At 44.4% G+C, this 17,077-nt stretch overlaps 1 protein-coding gene across 1 annotated transcript; it reads left to right on the top strand.

The window, feature by feature from the left end:
• Positions 1-94: 94 nt before the first annotated feature.
• stox1 (storkhead box 1) lies at positions 95-16,538 on the top strand. The gene is made up of 4 exons (XM_084667304.1): positions 95-593; positions 12,237-12,389; positions 12,578-15,305; positions 15,887-16,538. Exons 1-4 carry the CDS (start codon positions 266-268, stop codon positions 16,038-16,040), a joined length of 3,363 nt encoding a protein of 1,120 aa, XP_084523430.1. The 5' UTR covers positions 95-265; the 3' UTR covers positions 16,041-16,538.
• Positions 16,539-17,077: the final 539 nt, after the last annotated feature.

The following is a 17,077-nucleotide window of genomic DNA, read 5'->3' on the forward strand; positions in this document are numbered from 1 at the left end:
CTCCCACAACTGGCTGATCCTCCGCCTCTTCTCCGCCATCGTCACTGCTGGTTACCTAGGAAGCAAGGAGAAACTACAGACGTCGTTACCGCCACAGGCAACGCTGACTGACAGAGGTAGTGTAGGAATGTGTAGCAAAATTCAGCATTTAGAGATGTTTCGTTTTACTTAAACATTTGAGAAATTCATTGAGAACATTTCTCTCCATGGGGTGGCATGACATTTGTCTTTTGGAGTCAAACAAAGCGGCATTTGTGGCGTAACAATGTCTCAGCAGCGGGTTGTACAACTCTCCACTGCCTCGCTCGCGCTGGTCTTTGGCAAGGACGAGGAGAGCTCCAGGACCGGTGGAGGAGTATACAATGCCAACATTGCGAGCGGCCAGGAGATTTTTGCCGATTTCAAGGCACAAAATGTACGAAGTTTTTGGAATAAAAGACTAGTAAAAGCTATTGCCGAAGTTTACTTTCAAGGATGGATGGAAAATCTAGTACTTTTTGTCCAGGGGAACGCAAATAATTTGGAGGTATTGAGAGAGGCATGGATGCGCAGGGCGCTGAGGTCACCCAAAGGATTTGTCATCAAAGCAGTCGGTATGTGTCGAAAAGTTCCGAATCAATGCCATGATAAGTTTTTCTTTTCTCTCTGTCTCTCTGTCTCTGTCTCTCTCTCTCTCTCTCTCTCTCTCTCTCTCTCTCTCTCTCTCTCTCTCTCTCTCTCTCTCTCTCTCTCTCTCTCTTTCTGTGAATATATTTTCTGTGCAATATACTTTTGCCTTTGGAAAATAAACATAAAATTGTGTTATAGCTATCAAGTCTTGACAAAATCCAAAATCCCTTGTGACTGTTCGACCTAATGATAGGAATATTGCAAATATTGCTACAGTTATAGGAAGGTTATGCTAATGTTTGGCCTGAAGAATGATTGTTAATGAACTCTGAAATACATTTCATAGCAGTTAAAAGTTTTAAATGCTTTACATTGCCACAGTGACCTATGTCCTGTAATATACCACAACACTGCAGTAGCAACACAGTCACACCCATAAAACTGCATCCAGTATAGGTTACCCTCCAAAAGGGGAGTTAAAACAGCCAGCGCAATAGTTTGGTCCTGGATTTTAGCTTTAATTTATATATACAGTAAGTGCACCAGTCCCAAGATATCTTAAGTGTGATACCCAATGAAAGTATTGCTGCCCAAAACAACAAACAACAACCACATTTTTATTACAATGAGCTGCTGGTTGACTGACTGTCAGTCAGTCATCCCCTACCGATGGATCACTTAATCAAGGAGGAACGTGAAGCAGTGGAATGTGAAGGAGAGGAGGACCACACAGGGACATATGGAGGGGGAGGTGAAAACTGACAGTATGTTTCAGACCCTAAAAGCTTCACCACAAACTCGTCACAATTGCTCACATACAAGCAACATATGGGGTCAAGAGCAAGCCTGTCATTACGACAGGCATTATCAGCACAAACAAGCAGAAGTACACCTACAATCATAGAATGTGCTCACATGTCCACATGGTTTACTACAAGGAGTGTAACAATATGTCGTGGAACAATATATTGCAATACAAATTTTTTACAATATGTATCGTAGAGTTATGGCAATATTTTTACAATACAACGTCCGTTTGATCCTATTGGTTGAGCTACCAGCATGCGACCTACTCTGCACCTGCGTTATGCGTGCATTCATTGCATTCACAGAAATCGCTTGAACGTAGTTAGCTAAATTGTATGTACAACAAAGAAAATTATTGAAAATGTTAAATGTTTTGGAAATAAATCTGTTGAGTGAATTTCAGTATAATGTTGTTCAAAATATCGTGATACGTATTGAATCGTGAGCTGAGTGTGTCGTTTCACCCCTATTTACTACTGTCTCATTGTGAGTCGGTCAGCAGTGAATCACCCCTACGCTGGTTGCCAACCAGCCCTGAGTCTCCTCTACTGCCCAGTCTCAGGATTTACGTACCCACAATTCATGGGCGGTGAAGGACGAGAGGTTTATTGCAGACGGGTAGCTAAGCCTTGACATTGTCTTAATGTCAACATTGCTAGCTGTGTTATGAATTACTTTTAATGCACATTTGAACTGGCCAATATCCTTCTGTCCCATCTCTCTGACTAAAGGTTTGAAAGCAGAAAGGAATGGGAAGAGGCCTATCTGGTTGATTCTCCTCCGGGTGTAGAGATTTAAGCGTCCGGGTGTAAAGATTTAAGGTGAGGAGAGGATAAGAATAGGGGAGAGGGTTAGAGGGATTGGGAGGGGGTGATGGGTCTGGTGACTAGGTCAGGAGGTTGGGGTTTGAGGATGGGATCAGGAGAGCTAAGGAATTAGGATAAACAGACCCTGTTGTTATTGTGGTGGGAATGCACCCTGCTGGTACAAGAACTAACCTCTCATACTCAAGTCACTTTGTAGTGAGGTTATCTGTTGAAGTTCTCTCTCCATCAGTTTTTGTCTCACACACATACTTTTTCAGTTTTCTCGTTACTATCTCTGACTAACTTTTGAATTGACTTTTGTGCAACAAAACAATTCCAGAAAGGATAATTTAATAGTTTCCAGTGTTTGCAGTTATATTAGTTACAGAGTTCAACCCTTCAGGTGGTTTCAGAGTTTTTGGAAGATACTATATGCGTTCCCAAATATATAGGTCCTGGATAGTCTTGTGATGGTCCTCCCTTGGGTTCAGTAATCCGAAATAACCTCCTATTCTCACTTCCCTTTCCTCGTGATAAATGATCTGCATTGATATGCATTGATATGATTAGCACACCCAACTCTTCTTCATTGGTAAAACTAGTGCAGTGCCTGTTGGTGGTGAACATGTGTAAATGTATTTGTTGCGAGATTCATGGCCTTAACGCTTAGTGCGGGTCAACCTGGTGATGAACGTGTTTGTATTTTTTGCAAACCATTCATCCAAATAACTTCTTGCGCAACACTGCACATCCTTAGGTTCTGAGCACTACACCTCGATTTCAAACAGTGCCTGGTTCTGGAGGCAATCAAGCCACAGACAGACGGACAAAGAGATTCTTGTTTTTATAATTAAATATAAGGCTGTGTTCACAATGACAGCTACTTTTGCATTATTGAGTGGCTTCGCATTGTTACTGGTTGCACACTAGAATCAGAATCAGAATGAGCTTTATTTGCCATGCAAGTTCACACAAACAAGGAATTTACTGTGGCAGGAAGGTGCATACGATAAACATATACAAATCTTAAATAGTTGAAATAATTCTAAACAATACTATACAATGTAAAATATAAAATAAGATATAAAATAAGCGATGACTGGCGGTTTTGTGCAATGTGCAATAAAGTGATAGTGGAAGTCCTTAGCCTTATTGATGAAGCCAGCTGCGGATGGAAAGAAACTGTTCGTATGGCATGAGGTTCTGGTCCTGATGGAGAGTGGCTGGAACAGAGTGTGTCCAGGGTGGGAAGGGTCGGCTACAATGTTTCTTGCTCGCCTCAGGGTCCTAGAGGTGTGACTATGCATGGATCTAAGGAGTGAAACATTTATGTTGCCCTGTGATTTATTGATGTGTCCTGTTTTTGTCACTACTGTCATTTATGGCCACTATTGTTGTTTGTGGTATCACTGTCAGGGAAAATGTGGTGAACTTGAAAGTGTATAGATATATAAAGGATCTCTTTTTGCACTCACTCACTCACTCACTCACTCACTCACTCACTCACTCACTCACACACACACACACACACTCACTCAATCACTGTCTTGTGCTGTAATGCTGCTGTAAGAATGTTCTGTTTAGCAAAAAATATATATTTACAGACACAATATAAGTATTCTAGCTGTGTGATTACTAGACTGTAATGTCTTGTAGGTAAATGCTACATCACAGAATCCGCTACTGAGCTGTGCACTGTGAAGTGTGCAGAATCTTTTTTTAGATGGCACAGAAGGTAGTGATGCATCTCTGAAATGGTCCATTTAAACCAAGGATCTTTCCTGACATTAAGCTCCCTGTAAACCCCTTTTTCATCCTGTCATTGGGATGAAAGTGTTTTGGTGTCTCCTTTCATGAGATGATTTTGTCTGGGTCTCAGGTCTCCAACTAATGGTCGTAACTCTCCCAGATGTCCGCTTATTAGTCGTGTCGCCCTCATGCTGGGTCTTACAGGGGTTAAACGGCCCACCCTGCCCTGATCAAGCAGCAAAGGTCAAAGGGGACTTTCCTTTCAACTAACTAGGCCCCTCAGGGTCATGGGATTTAATAGGGGTTGTTGGTGAGACCCACAAAAACTTTGCATCCCCAGGTGTTCCTCATAGGAAGCTAGTCCTGTGTGTGTGGATATTTGTGTGTGTGAGTATTATTGAAAGGGCCTACAAGAGGACTATTTCAATCTGTTATTCCAGCTCAAATGCTACTAATTACTTTACAGGACCAGTATCGTGATTAAAATGGTCTGTAATTGAATCTAAGATACAGAGAACACAAGAGGGTTTTGCAAAGCAACCACACATTATCTCCCAAGCTTATCCAGCCTGTATGACTGGAACAGGACATTTTGGCAGTTTATCTGCAGGACATCTTCACATGCTACCTGCCTATTTAAACCCTGGTATGATTGTGTTGGGTGGGGTACTTTTGTCCGTCCCCATTCCCCTGTCAATCATTGGCCAACATAGAGGATGATTAACTGTCCAATACATGTGGCTTTGGGCTGCATGTCTGTCTGTTTTCCTTGTGGTGTCTTGACTGCAGTTTCCTGAAAGCTATGTGCTGATTCCAGATAACATATTATTAGGTATACATAGGAAACACAGCTTGCTCCCACCATTCTCAAACAAGACTCCTTCCTTGTCTGTGCGTGCATGTGTCTTTGGATCTGGGTGTGTGTGTGTGTTACACACGCTGCACATTATTTGTTAGCTACATCCTCTAACCATTCCGCCCGGAAGCTCCCCCTTGGTGAGAATCACACAGACACAGCCCATTTATTGACCCGAGTATTGAGTTCACCCATAGGGCTGGATCACTGCCAACAATACCAAACAAGGACATTACTTAACTTTACATTTACATTTAGTCATTTAGCAGACGCTCTTATCCAGAGCGACTTACAGTAAGTACAGGGACATTCTCCCCGAGGCAAGTAGCGTGAAGTGCTTTGCCCAAGGACACAACGTCAATTTGCACGGACAGGAATCAAACTGGCAACCTTCAGATTACTGGCCCAATTCCCTAACCGCTCAGCCATCCAACCTCGACTTTAGCCTATGGACCCCATCAGCCGTATGGGAGCCCCTTTATTGGATTCAGCTTGAAAGTGAGTCAGGGGAAAAGGAGGACCGGTATGATATTATGATCCTTTTATAATTTTATTACACTCACTCTGGTATCACTTTGCTTCCTGAGGGGAAGTATTCATTTTCTTATTTAAGTTTTATAACAGCAGATCTGTGATGATGAAGCTTACATTATAAGAAGATAAGAGTTTTCTTATCACAGAGCACAGTGATTTAGATACCGGCAGTTATCGGTCAGACTTGTAGGTTGGGGTCACATGGCGGACAGGCAGGGGAGGTCTTCTCCAAATTGTGGGATAACAAAGCAGTTTTTTTCTTACGTAGCGCAGAGTGGGTTGAAACTGGAGGAAATGGACTTCATATGGGCTCAATGACCACCATGACTCTTGATTAGGAGGTGTGGGAGTCTTGTAAACCATTGCCTAGTCTCTCAGGATGGTCTGTGAGTGCATACAATGGTGGGGTTTCTTGGGTGGAGCATACTGGAAACACCTGGAACTTCTAAACATGGCAGAGCATGGAAGCTTGTGAAACTGCTGACCTGGATTCCTTTGAGCTTGGTGGTCACTTTTTGGTTTGTGCTAGGGTAAAATCGCAGAATAGCAGAATTTCTGACCTTAGTAGGGCTGGTAACTACTGACTCCTATCCCAAGTCTTGTCTTAAACTACAAACATGGCTATGTCTTAACTTATGACAGACGTTCCATCCTTGAAGAGGATGAGAGAGGTCACGTTAAGGTACTTGAGCCCTAAGTCAAAAACAATCTTTAGACTATTGAGAGCTGTGTCCATTTTTTTACTTTCTGACAAGAACACCAGACATCTAAGGGATGGGGGTGATGTGTTCTGAACTGTCTCATGCTTTCTGGTTGAAGACAAAGAAACTGCTGTGGAAGTTCTGCTAACACTGGACCACCAGGCCCGTTTTGTGTTTCTTACGTTAAAGTTCACTGCCAGTCCTAAACAGTTGTTCACAGGCATGATTTAGGCTTGTCTTGGCTGTTGTACCAAACAAACTAAGATGAGTAATAGCAATAGCACGTTTTTGTTGATTTTTTGTTACCACATCTAACACCGCCCAGGTATTATACTGTATTACTATGGGATGGTAAAATACAGGGTTCTCCTCTCCTACACTGTTATCAGTCTTGCCTTCTGTTATTTCCGTCTATGTTTCCAAACGTGGTTTTATGTGTTAATATTCCTCAAGACTGAAATGTGAAATCCCTAGTTTGAATTTGAACCTTGACCTAAAAGCCTGGTTGTGTTGAGTCCCACACCCTACTGAATGAAAGTCAGACGGCAATGCGTCTTCACAATGTGTGTTGCCATAGGGATGAAACACACAACAAAGCCTGTGTCTGTTTAGCCCACCGGATTTGAAAGGCATCAACTCAGATTTTCCCGTAATAACCAAGAGCAATTTATTTAGACTATTCATATTTTTTACACACAAAAATAAAGACATTTGTATACACCATTTCATAATTCTCTTGACATCCTTCTCATCTGTTTAGGACTCTAAACATTCCATGAAGACCCGTTCAATGACGTATGATTATTAGCCAAGTTAAGATTGGCCATGGAGACAGCCCTGCCAAATGGCTTTGTCAGAAATTAACAGGTTTACCCATGTATCACCTGTCTTAGTAATGTTCATCATGACATGAATGCTTTTTAGAGTCATCAAGAAACACGAATGGGCAGATTGTTTCAGTTTTATCACATGGTAAGGAGGATATAATTAGGGCGCAATCACTCACCTGTGCTGTTTTGACAGTCTTACGTAGTGGGAACAAGCATTCTATTGTTACATGTAATTGGTTGGGTGTAATGTACCTCAATTATAGAATTGCATGGCCGAGGACACTGTTAGGTGGAGCACTAGATAATCGATAGAATCTACTTCCCACTCTTAGTAGAACTATTGTGAACAAATGAATCTCTCGCTCACCTAAAATAAGTACATTTTTTATAAAAACCCAACACAACCTAGAGGCTGTGCGGGGAGAGAACACTGGATGAAAACGTCTGCTATGCTAGCAGCCCATGTTGGTCAAGGGAATCTTTTCACTGGGTTTTATGGGCCTATTTTACTGCTACTTAGTCCACATCTGTGTGCACCATAGAATACTGGGAGGCTTAGCTTGTAAAGGCCTATAAGTGAACACACACAGATATATACACACACACACTGTAGGGTGTGGCAAGGAACCCAGCTACGACACTAGGACAAAGGGACCTGAGTGCTAGGCGGGTGTGGTAACACAAATCACTGCTGAAATCTTTCCCGTTCCCAACAGCGCATTTGAATGTGTGACTTTGTTTCTCTGTCAAAAACTTGGCAGTTTGTAGTCTACTCCACTGGTTCTTTCAGGCATGTTTGTGATAAGGTCACTGAGGTTTTTTTGTTTGTTTGTTTGTTAGTTTGAGCCAACTTCAAGTTTGCTCAAAGAAGTACAGTCTATCCCTAATGAGATGGTTAGCAGATTAACCTGTTTGCTTATTGGAACACAAAGGATTAGAGACAAGATAAGGAGAAGTCTATTTTACAGACAACTGGGTCTGTGTGTGTGCTTGTATGTATGTGGTATGTGTTTGCGAGTTAATAATAATGGGTTGAATTTTAAACTCAATCTTGAAAATGTATTGGGTTTGGACTTGGACAGATGACATGTTCTTAATGCTATCTCTGGAGGTTCAGAGTCCTTCTTGCATTTTACTCTTACATTATATGGCTCTTATATTACATGGCAACTTATATTTTATTTTATGACAACTTATATTTTATTGTACATTTTAATCAATTATAATTCCACTTAGTACTGCTAGTTTATGTACCCTATGCACCCTTAGTATAGATAGTCCACATATTAAAATTTTTGGTTCTTATATGTTTATTGTATGCTGCTAAAAGTAAATTTCTTGTCTGTGCAAACTTTCATGGCGAATAAATCCCATTCTGATTCTGATTCTTCTGATACTAAACTCCATAATGCGAGTGTGTTACACACAGTATATATAAGGTTGATATTTCTTTCTACTTCTCTCTCTGTCTCGTGTGAGACGGTCTGTGCGTGGGGGTGGGTGGAAGGACATTGTTGCGATCAGATCTCAGAAGTTTTATAGATACTGCAGTTGTAGCGCCAGTAGTGGTAGCAGCCTATATGTCAGAAAGACAGAGAGGCCAGTCAGTAATGTAATCTTATTTCTTAATGGGAGTCATGCGGCCCTCAGGGGCCTGCTCCCCTCAGAGTGAATACATGTGGTATTTCTCAGCCAGGGTCAGGAGCCAGGCAGATCAGTGGAGATAGGACAGCATTTGTCTGTCCATCCGTAGCTCCAAAACGTCCTCTCTACCAACTATTTGTCTAAGGTATTTGAACAGAAGTAGAGATCTTTGAAAATATGTGAATACAGTAAATTAATGTGGAAAGCTGTTCATTCATGTTGATGGGACTTTTCACCCTACCAAAAATCCAGTTCTCCTGTTATTACAGTGGGGTCCTCTGGCTACTCTCTCCTGGGTACTTCTCACTTTTGTGTCGCTTCCCTCCTTGTGGCACAGGTTTGCGTTGCCATGGTGTCCAGAGGGGTATTCATGTTGTGTGTGACAATGGGTTTAATGTCCGTGGCCTGGTCTTATATTACAGGAGCACAGAGTTCTGTTACCACCCCCCCCCCACCCCTCCCCCAGAGAAAACAGTTTTACGAGAGACAGTCACACCTTCTAATGTTCAAGAGCTAATCCCCTTGCAGGATTACTTTACCAAGTATTTTCCCCACCTGGCTCTGTACAGCAACAAACTACTTCTTTAAATCATTAAAATTTAAATCATTATCTCTCAGATCTCTTGGTGTCCATCGTCTTTATACCTGTCTGCTCTGTCTGATGGTGGAAGGTTTTGCCAGCCATTGTAGTATTGTAACTATGCAAGCCTAGTCCTTGATTATTTGCTGCTCTTACTATATGCGCTACTTGTATGTCACTTTGGATAAAAGCATCTCCTGAAGGAATACATTTAAATATATGTTAATGAATATGGGTGTCAGGCTCTGTATCCCCCTCTTTTGACCTCTTATGAAAAAACTAGCAGGATATCCGACTCAGAACCAGGACAATAAGCCTAATACAGCGCCCTGGTAATGGACACACCACATGGGTTACCATCTAAACAACATGGGCAGTGTTTTCCTACCCTGTTCTCTAATGAAGGGCAACATTGCTCTTGTTTACCCTTTATAATCAGTGCACTAACTCCTTTGTAAAAGATATTGTGTAAATAATATTTTTTCATGTCAACCCACTGACCATGTATTCCAATGATCTTGTTAACCCTAGACAGGAGCTGTTGCCATGAGGACAGCCTTGCAGGTGTTCCTATTGGATGTGCATACAAGAGAGAAGGCTAGACTCAGTGAGGCTGTTATTGAGACATCAGCTTTTAAGGCTTTAAGTCAGCCTCTGGTGGGTTTGGGCACATCTGGTCCCCGACCCCTCCCCCATGTCAAAGAGCAGAACCCCTATCTGGGGCCTTTGAATAGCCTAACTTTTTAAAGAACTTTTCTTTAACTATGGTAAATGGTAAATGGACTGCATTTATAAAGCGCATTTAATGGACCCTCACGGTACACCCAAAGCGCTTTACAGTTGCCTCTCGTTCACCTATTCACACACAAACACACACGGCAACGGAGCTGGCATGCAAGGTGCTAGCGTGCTGAGCCACAGCTGCCCCGCTCGCTGACAATGGGTGTTATGTCTTTGATTTAGGCAATCAAACTTTACATTTAAATAGTGTCTTGTCATATCCTCTTTCCCGCTTGACATGTCAACACTCACAGACCTTACGCACATATGTCTAAGGAATGAAAAATATCCCTAATCAGAGAGCTGCCGCAGAGGGCAGACACATACATTTGGGACTTGCTGTTACACCCACATGCACACATACACACACAAAGGGAGTCCGATGGCTCAGCGGTTAGGGAATCGGGCTGTTATTAAGAAGGTTGCTGGTTTGATTCCTTGCCTCGGGGAGAATGTCCCTGTACTTACTGTAAGTCGCTCTGGATAAGAGCGTCTGCTAAAATGTAAAAATATCACAAAAACAGTATAATATATATAAAACAGTGATAAGCCTAATTTTAGTCTGATACACTTCACCAACAATTAATGTTTACTTTCATTCGATTACCAGCACAGCTCCTTCATTTAGTACTAAGTCGCTGATTAACGAAAACCTGTTTTCCTTGGTCTTAAAGGAGGTCATGGTCATTGGCCTATGTCTGTGTCTGTTATCGGTCACAGTTCAGATTTCTCAGAGGGCAGCTTGTCTCACCCTGGTCTCTTGGTAATCATTCAGCTGCTCACAGTGCAAAAGTTGACCTCCTTAATATTTACATTTAGTAGAAACTTTTATCCAAAGCGACTTACAAGAGAGAGCTTTACAAAAAGTGCATAGGTCAATGCTCATAAACAAAGCCAAAATATGAAGCATACATTGTGAAAAGCAAATAAGTGCCAATGGGTGGAACCGGAAGGATGTTTAATTTTCAATTAAACAACATGATCCTCGAAAGTACTAGACTGTACTGGAGGAAAGCAAGCAACAATAGTATAATTCACAGCGAGTTAAATCACTTACAACTAACCAACAAGTGCAGCAAGTTCCTCAATAAGTGTCATTGTGTTCTTGGGGGAAATAAACTAACATCTGATCCAACAAATCTTTCTTGAGTACCGTTGTACTCCCGGAACAAGTGTGTCTTTAGCAATATAACAACATAACAAACACAATATACGTTTTTTTAATTTTTAATTTTACTTTACCCACCACGCTTGTTTGAGGCGTAATGTCCCTACCAGAATACAACACGGTACAAATCACTGCAAACACCATTTTCTGTAATGGACGTGAGGACATTATCTGTGGATTGTTACTGTGTCAGTTTAACCATGTTGCCTTTCTTTTGCACTGAGAAGTCCTGGACTGGCATGTTCATGTTGAAGCAGAACTGTGCCATGGCTTTGACCCCAGCTACATCTAACGCCAGTTCAAGGGCCAATGCCTTTTCCAGTAGTGTGGACCATCTTTATAGTCCTGTTATATCTCCCTTATCCCACTTTCTACATCGTCTGTACATCCTCACTTGTTATTATGCCACTAAAACTACCCCATAAAAAACTGTTTTCTTGAAGGAATAAAATCACTTAATCTGATGTGTTTCATTAACTGTTTTATGTGAGGGAGTCTGTCATAGTTTCTAATCATTGGTTGTACAGAGGAAACACGTTCAAATGTCGGCTGGTGTTTTGAATGGATTTTTTACTATTTCAAAACCAACTGGTGTGTCTGTGAGGTGGCCTCCAGACTTTGTAAATGTGTAATTGGACAGCAGTCCAGTCTTTTGGTCGGCTGGGTTCTGATGTGCGTGCGTGTGTGTGAATATTTTCAGGGTGTAGAAGGACACTGTTCTTACAAGGACACAGCAGTATTTATCTATAGACCTTTCCTTCTGACTCTATATTGCTCTCACTTCCTCTTTTACTGATTTTATACATCATATGGTGCCAGTGACATTAGTTTAATTGCGATTTAAAGCAACAATGTGATAAAGTGTGAAATGTGATACCCCAGCAGGCAACTTTTCAGCGGCTACTTTCAGGTGGAGTAATGGAATTCTGTGGTCTGACTATACTACCGCTATACAAATATACGTATTGAGATGGAGGTCGGGGCTGTTTCACATACCTCAAAGGACCACCCCAGTGTTATGATTTCTGAGGTGAAAGTTGACCTGTAAACTTAACCTGAACATTTATTCTGGCAAATGAATATGCGTGGGAGTGTCTGCTGTTACCCAGGTGCGTGCACATACAGATGTGAAGGTGAACGTGTCTAACTTGGTTTGTCTGTGTGTGTTTCAGGTGACCTGTCACCAGTGCAGATGCTGCCTGTCCCCCAGTCCCAGTTCATCCCCCTAGCCGAGGTGCTGTGCTCTGTCATCTCAGACATGAACTCCTCCCATGTCACTGTCAACCAGGAAGCTCTCATCAACCACATGAGCAAGGCTCACCCAGGTATTTCTTTAATTATTTTGTATGTTTACCAAACTCTGTGGACAATGTTGCTTCTGCAGCCCCCTCCCCCCCTCGCTCTATTTCCTTAGCATTCTTAAAGATATATTCTATAGGACATACATTCCATATGAGGATTGCGCTGGCTTCATCCTTCTCCTCATCACCTCTTCTTTCTTCATCCTATTTAGGAATGACAATCCCAACCCAAGACATCCTGTACAATGCTTTGGGGACTTTAATTAAGGAGCGCAAGATCTACCACACAGGAGAAGGCTACTTCATTGTCACACCCCAGACTTACTTTATCACCAACAGCCTGGTCAGAGAGAAGAGCTGGTGGACCTCCGGCTCTGGAGACAACGAGATGCCGTCTCCTCCGCCCATCACATACCTCCTCAGCAACGAAGCTTGCATGGAGGCCAATGCACAGCCCCCCCTGGTGGCTCACTGCAAGTCCTGCAGCTGCTTTGCTCCACAACTGCCCTCTTCCAGCGTGGCCACACCCGCGGCCACTGCCACCCCTCCCTCCGTCCCCGACCAACATTCGGTCTCCATCTCCATCAGCGAGTGCACTGGCAAGAGCCTGAAGTGGACGCGACCCTCCGACCACAAACCGTCCGTCCAGAACCAGTCCACCTCCACAGCAGCGGACTACCAGGCCAGTGAGGTCAGTAAGACCACGGGCACCACCGCCGCTGCCAGCCGCAAGGACAAGGACTACAAAGACAAGCCCGGTCGCAAGTTTGGCCTCAGCCTCTTCAGGAGGAACGGAGGGAAGAAAGACAAACCAAAGAAGGAGTATGCCTCGTTCTCGGGCCAGTTCCCACCGGAGGAATGGCCGGTGAGGGACGAGGATGACCTGAACAACCTGCCGAGGGACCTAGAGCATGCCATTATTCGGCGTATCAACCCTGAGCTCACCGTGGACAACCTGACACGCCACACAGTCCTGATGAAGAAGCTGGAGGAGAGGGGGGAGAGGTGCACAGCTGACAGGGAGCGGCCAGCCGACAAGGGGGTGGACAGGGGAGATAAAGGGGTCGACAAGGGCATGTCTACTGAGATCCTGAATTCCTCCAAGGCCAAGCACCACCACTCCTCCAGAACGGGGTTAGGAGCAGGGAGGAGGTCTGCCCCCAAGGCCTGTCGCAGCAAGAGGAGAGCACACTCCTCCAGAGAAAAGCATAGGGAGAGAGACCCAGAGAGAGACAAGGGGAAGAGGAAGGCGCCTCAGTGCGTGGATGAGGACCCAGAGACAGAAGACCCGTTTCCTTCTCATCTCAGACCGGAGGTCCCTGTCGATGAACCAGACCACCTCGAGGACCCTGGGGAGGGGAAATGCCTCTATAAGAAACGCATAGACAACCCCTTTCAGAGTGCACCAGGGTTGGACTCAGCTACAGCCATTACCACCACCACCCCCTACAACAGAGACCAGAAAAGAAAAGAGCCCAAGGAGGGGAGGACAGGAGCCGGGAGGAGAGAGCGAGCAGGACACCGCTCCAAATCCTGGGACCCTCACAGAGAAAGAATGACCGCCGCTGAAGCAGAGCACGCTGGGAAGTCACACGCGTCCGAGGACAGATCTTATGAGTGTCTCCCCGACCACGGTTTCACCGCAGACCCCCTCCTCCGCACCAGCCCCGAGCCCGGCAGAGAGCTTCCAGCAGACTACAGCTCAGCCTACCCCCAGAGCAGCACGCTGAGGATAGAGGACAAGGTCAAGCACCAGAGGGAGGGCAAGAGCAGGGGCAGAGAGAGCTGGGAGAAGGGGGAGGGCAAGCACAAAATGCTGCAGGAAGGAGAGTGTAGAGGTGGGACCAACCAAAGGCATCCAAACAGCCAAGCTAAAGGGGATGACCACCCCAACACTCCCCAGCCAACTACAGATACTAATGATCTAGTCTCCACCCACCCTTACGACCATGCCTGGGCTAAGCCCTCTGTCCAGCACAGACTGTCTCAAAGATATGCAGACTTACAGGAAGATACCAACCACAGGCTGTCATTGTGTCAGAAGCCCTGCACTACAGCGGGTAATCAGCAGGGGGTAGCATATAACAACAACAGAGGTCCTAAAAGCCCAAGTCCGGAAGAGAGACAAATAGCAGAAAGTCATGCCTTCATGGGACAGAGGGATGGCGACCACCACAGTCCATACCAGAGAGGGGAGGAGGAGGACGAAGATGCCTGTAGCTCCCTTTATTTGAGTGAGGAGAGAGGGATGAACAGCAGAGAGGGCTTTAAGACAGGGATAGTTGACTATCATGATCCGCAGTCTGTTTACCGAGACAACGACCCCGATCCACAACCCCAAGAGCTCCCCGGACACTATCAACACTCCCGCCACCACCCTGACTCCTACTCCCCCTACAACCACCCCCACTCCATACGAAGAAACTGGGACAGCACTTATGCAGAGGACAGCCACTCATCCACTCAGCAGAACACCCCTCGAACCTCTGTGAGACCAGAGGAGAACAGCTGGAGTGGGCGGCCTATCCACCACCACCAGAAGACCCAATCTCCAGATGCCAAAAGTAATCCGAACCCTAAACAAGCAGCGCCCCTACTGGGGGAGACGATGCATGATGCCAGCCTCAGCTCGGACCACCTGGATCATACCGAGGCTGCAGACAGCAGCATCTTTGACTACTGCCAGACCAGCGAAGTGGACTCAGACGCAGAGACCCTGCACAAATCAGCTGATGAGGGCGACGGGGAGTCCGTTCACTGGGGGTGTGAGGCCGAGGAGCAGGAAGGGAGTTTTGAGACCCTGCGTGAGCGAGGAATTCCTCAGAGCCCCGGTGCCAGTCTGAGCACGGTGGGCGGAGCACAGGGAGGAGAGATGGGGGAGACGGAGGTGGGAGGAGAGAGCCAGAGCATCACGGGCGACAGCGGGATCGACTCTCCGCGGTGAGTTCTACCTTGGTTCAGGCTTCAGACTGTCAGTTCTAGTGAAAACATTGGGTGAAAATCTCCTCTGGGAGGTCCTCTTATTGCAGACACTTGGCTCTGAGCCCGTGTTTATTAGTGCTCACGCCTTTCCAGTCTCCAGCTGTGAGCTTAACCCACTGGGCTGCAGATAAAGATTGCACCCTGGAGGAATTCAGACTGAGTCACAGTGAAAATAAGCACCAACTGGGGTTAGTTGACCCCATAGATTGCTCTCGTTGACCTTACCTCCAAAGTGTGTGCTATGGCTTCTCTTTTCTTTTCACTTCAACTGGAAGTAAAGCTGAACAAACATCTTCCCTTTTCCAAAGACACTAGCTGGTATTTAGACAGAAGAGAATGATTATGGTGATTATTATGTAATTACTGCAGTATCTTTGCATTTTTGTTTTAAAGAGAGTTCTGTTTCCCACTTCTGTTGGCACCTGGTGTTCTTTTCTTTGGATGGTGTGTTGCTGTGAATGTATTTTCCGTTGTTATTTCAGTTAACATTAATGAAGCTACCTATTTAAACCTTGCTCTGTTGGGGTTTTTCCCTTTAGGACTCGAGTCAGCCTCTCATCTAACAACACTGTGATCCTGGAGGGGCTGAAAAGGAGGGGGTTTCTCCAGAACTTGGAGAAACTGCATTCCAAGAGCACTGCCATGAGACCACAGAGTTCCCTGCTTCAGCTCACTCCTGTCATGAACGTATGAGGCCAGTGAGTCTCTAAGTAAGAGCCCATTGGGCCCCTGGTGAAGCGCTGTGTGAGAGCCCATTGGGCCCCTGGTGAAGCGCTGTGTGAGAGCCCATTGGGCCCCTGGTGGAGCGCTGTGTGAGAGCCCTCTAATGCAGCTCTGTAGCTGGCTCCTGTCATACTTGTGACACCTGGGTCATGTAGCTCAAAGTGCTGGGTTGTAGCTCTATGGTGCTCACTTCAATAGTGTACAGATGTATATCTGTTTATGTAAATACAAAATGCAAATATAAAACCCCTGAGCTGCATCTGTTTAACATTAGGTTGATCGTTCTTGTTTTATGCATGGTTTACTAGTAGCTGGTGTTATTACATACATTTTGTACAGTGATTGAAGCTATAAATGTTTTTGTTCCACAAAGCTTGAAATGATAATGACAAATTTGGTATCCTTCCTTCTCTTGTCTCTTCCATTGTAGCCATTAGGCACTAATAAAGGTTTATGTACGTCAAAATATCACTGCGTTGATATATTACTTAACAAACTCTACAAGTTCCTTATAATAAGCATAACATGGTTCACTCATTTCTAACATGACTGATTCAAACCAGGATCTGCAGGCAGAGCTTATCAGCCTCGGGTGTTTCGGGACAGTCCCATAACAGGTGAGGCAAACCAAGCCACAAACGTCCCTTTTCTGGGGAAGCCTAGGTGCACTGAATTGTGAGCAGTTTCAGGTGTGCCAAATATCTAGCTGACATATGCTGATTACTTAGAATCCTGCATTACTTACACATAACATGTGGCTCTTTAAGTGATAATTGACCTAGTTTGTATGGAGTTATTTGATTTTAATACTGCTATTAATTCTAAATTTGAGACTTGGTTGCAAAATTTGAATGTCCGGGTGAGTGCCTCTGAGTTTAAACTAAATATGGAAATTTAAGTTAAAGGCAGTAAGTAAAATGCAACTGTAACCATTAGATTCTATTTGTCTGTGAAATATTTCATACAATAAACATATAATATGTTTGTGCTACAACTAAAATATCGCC

This window comes from Hypomesus nipponensis, chromosome 11 (assembly GCF_054491055.1).
Source record: "Hypomesus nipponensis isolate SF chromosome 11, ASM5449105v1, whole genome shotgun sequence".
NCBI lineage: Eukaryota > Metazoa > Chordata > Actinopteri > Osmeriformes > Osmeridae > Hypomesus > Hypomesus nipponensis.

What these genes read in the sequence shown, in the direction of transcription:
- stox1 (XM_084667304.1), top strand. Translation starts at nt 266, where the DNA reads ATGTCTCAGCAGCGGGTTGTACAACTCTCCACTGCCTCGCTCGCGCTG. An exon ending in ATTTGTCATCAAAGCAGTCG is followed by an intron (nt 594 to 12,236) that starts GTATGTGTCGAA and finishes TGTGTGTTTCAG; the next exon opens with GTGACCTGTCACCAGTGCAG. An exon ending in CATGAGCAAGGCTCACCCAG is followed by an intron (nt 12,390 to 12,577) that starts GTATTTCTTTAA and finishes CATCCTATTTAG; the next exon opens with GAATGACAATCCCAACCCAA.